The 6,637-nt window shown below is 51.5% G+C and overlaps 1 protein-coding gene across 1 annotated transcript in view; it reads right to left on the reverse strand.

The window, feature by feature from the left end:
- SLC41A1 (solute carrier family 41 (magnesium transporter), member 1) overlaps positions 1-5,880 on the reverse strand; it is a 17,123-nt gene extending 11,243 nt beyond the window's left edge. Inside the window, exon 1 of the mRNA XM_010286032.1 lies at positions 5,278-5,880. Coding sequence (XP_010284334.1) covers positions 5,278-5,655 — 378 coding nt within the window. The 5' untranslated portion in view covers positions 5,656-5,880. The remainder of the gene's footprint in view (positions 1-5,277) is intronic.
- Positions 5,881-6,637: the final 757 nt, after the last annotated feature.

The following is a 6,637-nucleotide window of genomic DNA, read 5'->3' on the forward strand; positions in this document are numbered from 1 at the left end:
ACCATTCCCTGCACGTGTGTCTTACAAATACATTTTGGAGCAAGGCATTGCAGCTCCTTGACCCTGCCAGCTCCAAAAAGCAGCCCACCATGGTCTCTGTTCCCCTCTACCTCATCAAGGAGATGTGTGCCCTCCCTCACCTGGCACCTACATTACTCAGGTATTTACTAACTACTCTGGCTCTACAGCCAAGTCAGCTCCCTTGGGCATGAGGCAGAAGAGGCAGGCATGATTATTTAGGAAAAAACAAAGAGTAATTGCAGGGTAAGCAGTCTTATAGGAGAGCAGCTGGCTTCCATGAAAACACAAAACCACCCCCAAAAAACTCACAACCGCATTTTAAAAAAAACCCAGCAAGCTACAGAAACCTCATTGCCCGATTCTTTATTTTCATGGATGTTTTGCAAGCAGGCGCTGTGTCCAAAATAACTCCTGCTTCCCACATTGCCTGCCATACTCCTGAAAGGACACCAAGCACGGCTGGAATCACACTCTCGAGAGCTGACTGCTGCGCTGAACACGTTAACAGTCAGGGCTCTTGCGGCTTTCTTCCTGCAAACGCTGCCTGCAACAGGCTCCGTCTCTCGCAGGGCTCTCCTTGGCAGTGTCAGACCGTCAGGCTAACTGGCCAACAGGACATGCACTACTTTCTAGGACAATGAACACTATCGGCCAACGCCTTACAGCAAATGCAAGTCCCTCTACCTGCATGACTAATACCTTCCTGCGGGAAGGACTTCAGTTATTTTTGTTTATTTTTCCATCTTTTGTGCTGCCTGCCTTCACCACTGAGCCAACAAACTCCAGTTTCCCGACAGGTCCTTTGCAATACCACATTCAAGCTGCACTCACTTGAAAAACCATTTGAGTGAAAACTGCGATCACAGGTAAGTGCTTGAGATGGATGAACTGGGACCATTTTTCCTCAAAGGGAAAAAACCTGTTTTCCAGTCAATAAAAATCCCCTTCGCTGTTTCTGACAGCTTGGTAAGACAAGCTAGCCATGCTCTTCAGCTCCCAGGCGCACAGATGAAAGCTGCTCAGCTATTTCATGCATAGCCACAACCCTCTCTCTACTCAGGGACAAGGCTCCTGAGGATACCCAACTTCCAGACTCTCCTGATGCAATGAACAGCCGCTGTGATGGGCAGCACCTAAGAAAACCACCATGGTCCCTGCAGCCCCTGCTCCAAGCACCCTGCACCCAGCCAACCCGAGCTCCTGACCTGGGAGACCTTTCCACCGCAGCCAGAGGCACTCGGAACAGGGATGGCTCTGCACGGCTCTCCGAGCAGGGGGACATTTGAGTTCAGTGCTCACTGCTGAGCAGGGCAGGAGAGGCAGGAGGGAGCATCAGTCTGAAATACTTTATCCGATGCAGCGGCGCATCAGGCTGTGCCTCCTTTAAGGACACATCTAAGAACAGGCGAGCTCGGCTCTCCTCAGTCTATTTTTAGGCAGGCATTATCATTATTTTGCTGCTTGTTGTACCAGTGAATCCTTTGCTACGACTTCCCTTAGCATTATCCAGAATTCAATCAGCAAGCAACACGCTCCCACTTCCCAGCAGGATGAGCTGGGTGTCACCAGAATTGCTTAATGAAAGGAATATTGTCATTAGCCAGACCGCAGGCTGGAAGTGCTGTGCAAAAGTTTCCTGGCTCTTTCTGCCTCCAGAGATCAGAGAGGCAGGATCAGGCAATAGCCAGCACAACTTCGCAGCCGTCCCTTCATCTTGTCCCAACCCTGGCTTTGTAAATTAACCTTTAAAGGAAGCTGCACTGCAAGGTGGTGCCAGAAGCTGCTCTGACTGGAGCCTGCTAAAGCAGCTCCCTGAGCAAGACAGGGGTGTTCCTGGAGAAAGGAGTAAAAGCCATCTTCTGGGAAGGAAAACAAGGCGATTTCTGCAGACATCAGCAACTTGCTCACTGCACAGAGCAGGACCCATGGGCTCCTGCCAACTATTTTAATATAAGATGTTACACAACACTGGTCTACGGGCATCTAGTATGTCTTGAAGGCCTCCCTGGCTCCTGCAGAGAAGAAAGCTCCCTGCAGAGATGTGTGCCCATGATGTGGTTCCAAGGGGAAAACCAGAGCCAGACTGTTTGGGAAAGACAAAAAAGGGAAAGAAAAGAGGAAATATGAATTTAAGTTCAGGTCATCAAGCTGTTAAAACCCCTTCCCTCCTGTAAAAGCCCCTCTGGGGAGCACAGAAATAAGCTGTTTTCAGGAGCAAGGAGGGAGGCTCACACAGCACACAAGGTCCTCCAAGATTGTCCAGTCAACTCCACGCAAAGGGGAACACGCTGCCCTGGGGAGCAAGGGTGCTGCCGGCTGGCTTTCAGCAGAGCTGTGGAAGAGAATTACAGGGAGAGGCAATTCATCTCCAGCACCTCCTCCCTGCCCTCTGGGGATGGGGAGAAGAGAGACTATAAGCAATCTAGGTTTAACTTATTTCAGCTTCATTTTCTATTAAGCCGTGGTCCCTTTGAACGCAAATCTACCCAGATACCAGAGCCACCAGACCTCAGTCTCTCCCGTGCAGCACCGGAGGGGCGAGATCAGACCCCGGCCAGCCAGAGGTTCTGGAAGGAACATCAAACCCCAGGTGGTGTTTTGCAGTTTCCTGCGGGCTCACTGCCTTTCAGGAGCTTTGCACCTGCAGGCAACAGATATTTCCAGGGTAACAGCTGCTTCTCAGTCTCTGTCATTTTTAGTCACCGTGTGTGAAGTTAAGGCTTACAAGAGTCATGAGTAACAGCGTGGTTTCGCTCAGACTATAGCGGGATGGTGATTCATGACAGCTCAGAGGGGAGGAGCTGCACAGCAGGTTGGAGCTGTGACTGCCTTGGTGCGGCTGCTTCGCATAACGCTCTCCCTCCAAAATGCCAAGGAAGAAGCGTCCTTACCTGGGGAGCTACAGCTCCAGGGCTGTCACTGCCCACCAGCCCCGGCTAAGACCCACCCCGGAGGGATGCTAACACCAGAGGTGATCAAGCAGTGGAAATGTGCAGACTCCCTCCTCCATATGGAATACTGTCCATCCCATCCAAAGAATCTCCAGGGAGCAGACAAGCCTGGAAGACAACAATCAGGGCTCTGCTGGGAGAGGGGACTGTGCCAATAGTCCTCTACTGCACACAAAAAGCAGCTGGTATGCTCACACGTCACCTGGCCCAAAGGTCTCTCCAATCCCAAAGGAAGCAGAGGCAAATTCTCCTCCTGAGAGGCAAATTCATAGGGACACATTAATGGGACAGCATGGCCAAAGGCCAGTGCTACTTGTTTTCACAGTGGGGAGACCAATTACAGCTGGCTGATTAGTCCTTTTATCCAAAACAGAGGAAACTGAGTGTATGGAGCCCTCCATCCATCACAAACCATGGTCACATCCAAAGCAATGGGACTCCAGTCCTCCCCAGTGTGCCAGCTACCTGATCCACATGCTTCCCTCCTTTCATCCAAGGCTTTGAGTCTCTGGGAAGCCAGTTATCAAGATCAGCTCCCCAGACTCTGCAGGCAAGCAAGCCGAGACCACACGCTTCCCATCCCCCTTTTCCACCCTATGGCATTTAGATGGCTCATTTAATCCCAAAGCTAAAGGGAGTTAGAGGAGTTGGCAGGACAAACTGCATAGCCACATGCTGAGCTGCTGTGGGACAGAGGAATTATGAAGTTTTATTTCTAATGACCATTAAAAAAGAGGCAGGAGAACACAGCAGTATGCCACAGTATCCCACTCCTGCCCTGCTCCTCCCCGGCCAGAAGTGCTGCTCCTTCTCCAGGAAGGACGTTAGGCTGCGTTCAAAACACTGGCTCTGGGAAATTGCCAGAAGAGCCACGCACGAGTTTACAGGGACCTTACAAAGGGAAACATGCTTGAAATGTCTTTCTTTTTAAGAAAATTATTCCGGTAAATCTCTCCCGGATTAATTTAGCTCGGCCAGCCTTTCCTGTTTTGAGTCACTTCACAGCTCTCTCAACAGGTTGCATCAAGAGAAACTGTAAGGATGACCAGTGTGCAAAGGCATGCAGGGAAATAGCCATTAGGGGCAAGAAAGCAAGAAAAGTGTCTGCTTGACCACCCACAAATACAAAAACAGCCTGACCTACCCTACTGGTACACAGCTGGGGTGGAGATGTTCGCAACTGCCAGCAATACAGGCAAGTGACTGACATTCAAGTCTTTCTACGCCAACACTGCAAGGGCTTGTTTAACCCGCTTAAGCAAACAGAGGAGCTTCAAGCAGAGCATGTTTGGTTGACCACAGCTCCAAAATGGCTGCCTCCTCCATCCAAAGAGTTTCAGAAACCTACATCGCACAGATGACTTTTTGCCTCAGTCACCATTTTGGGCTGGGCATCAAGACAACTCTGCACAGCCTGTCTTTCAGAGCAAAGGAGAAGAGGTTAAGCAGCTGATCTGCTGCCAGACACACACATGCTTGGAAAACACACACTAGAGAGACCGGCGCAAGAGCCACAGTTTGCGAAGTCACATTTCCCACATAAAAGCTTAAACAAGCTGCACGGCTGCCAGGTTCCCACAGTGTCGCCTGCCACGAGAGACCTAATGAGAGTCATGTCTGGTAACGCATCAGTTTTCATCCAGAGGTTACAGACAGCTCTCTGGCTCGCCTTTCCAAGAATCACCTCCACACACCTCAGGAGGAACCACTCTGTTAGCCCAGTCACCCCTGGCCACTTCAAGAGCACGAGGAGGCAGGGTAGGGGCCACTCAGCCAGCCCTCAACCTTCGGAGCGAGCTACCACCCAAGCATCCCGCACACACTGCGACAGGCGCATCATTAACCTGGCTGGCACAAGCCTGGCGTTCCAGAAGAGCGCAGCAAACATCAAAGATGGAAAAGGGACACAGGACCTGTGGAACCAGCAGCTGGAGCTGGGATGTCTACAGCCACCATCAGGGAAGCACTTTATTTCAAGCTGTAATGCACAGAGCAGTCACACTTCTGAGGCAGGTGCTTTGGCTGCGTATGTGCCAGCTGCAACCTCCTCTTCCGAGCCGGAGCTGGGCAGCTGCGGTGCAGGGATGCCCGCAGCCTCTCCTCCCCTCACTCCAGACATCACTGAGGTCTCCCCCTCTCTCCCCCTACCCCAACCAGCATGCGAGGTAAGAGATCTCCTCCCCTCACAGCCGCTATCTGCTGAACTAGCCTTGACATTCAAGTCCCTCCTGGCCTGGGATCAAGCCACGGTCTACAGAGACGGGATTCAGAGCCCAGTGCCGCGCCAGGGAAGTATCAGGCCTACCTGCACAATGTCCAGCACCATTCCAGCAGCAACTGTCCCAAAGCCTGCCAGGAGGAACGGAAAGAGGACTTGCAGTCCGATGGAAAAGGAGGTCTCCTTTAGCGGCGAGGCTGGCTCAGGACCTCGGTCTGTGCTGGTATCATCGCTTTCATTGCTCTGGCTGCCATTTTCCAGCAAGGCATCTTCTTCTCGCACCCCTTTAGCATTGGCACGAGACTCCAACACCACCACTTCTACCCCGTCACCATCAGGTCCCAGGAAATCTGAGGGCTCCACCAGCTGTCCCTGGTCCGGACTGGTGAGAGAGTCCACAGGCACAATGGGCAGCACAGCCCCATTGGCTTGGTGGATCTCCTTCTGCTCTGGCTTGGAAGACATGCTGCAGAGAGGCTATCCTGACCCTTGGCTTGGTGGGCCTACAGCCAGCAGCTGTTCCAGAAGAGATCTTCTGCCAGGAACTTACACAAATGGCTTTTCCAGCATCTAGAGGCAACCTCTCCTATGCCTGCTCGCCTGCCTTTGAGTGCAGAGACTGCTCCTGCAGCAGAGATCCCCATCAAGCAAAGTCCAGGAATGGGGGCCACCAACCAGTGAGCCAGCAGGGAACACTGCAGGAACCAGGAGCTACAGCAAATTCACGCTAGTTCTCCTCCTCTCCAATACTGTGCAGTTCAGCAGCCACCAAGACAGGATCCAAGCTTTTCTTCTTTGATGTATGACACTTTAGTGCATCTTTCTCCACGTCTTCTTCCAGCAGCACGACTGCTATGATGGGGCACACAAGGCAGAGAGAAAAACAGATGAAGTAAAGACCACTGAATAGCACAGAAGCTTAAAAGGATGAGGAAACAGAGAGTAGATATGAGAGGCACTGGCTTTTAGAGATGATACAATCCACAGAAGCTCTTCTCACTACCAGGGCTTTATCACTTTCTCCGGTGGCACTGTCCCTCTGCAGAATTTGAGTCTGAAGGCTCCTGTGGGCTTTTTCTCTGTTTCAGCCTGTTTTATGCTCCCTGCCAAAACAGCCAGCAATACCAGCAAGCTCCAACTGTCACTGTCGTCCTCCTCTTCCAGAAGAATTTCTCACCTTACAGCACGAGGCAACAAGAGTTCTTATTTAAAGTAACAGCAAGTTCCCAGTTAAGGTTACTTACTGAGCTGAGCAGGCTGCAGGGTGGGAGCTGGCATTTGGACAGCCTTAGAGTTAACGTCACTCTCCAAGAACTCGTCTTTCACCTGAAATATATGGAAGGAAAACAGATATTCTGTTGGGTCTCGTGGCAGACAGCATAACAGCTCATTCATGCAGCAACGTTTTCCTCCAAGGTGCGTTGAAGGCTGTACCTTCAACGCACAG

The sequence above is a fragment of the Phaethon lepturus genome, unplaced genomic scaffold, assembly GCF_000687285.1.
Source record: "Phaethon lepturus isolate BGI_N335 unplaced genomic scaffold, ASM68728v1 scaffold28834, whole genome shotgun sequence".
Lineage (NCBI taxonomy): Eukaryota > Metazoa > Chordata > Aves > Phaethontiformes > Phaethontidae > Phaethon > Phaethon lepturus.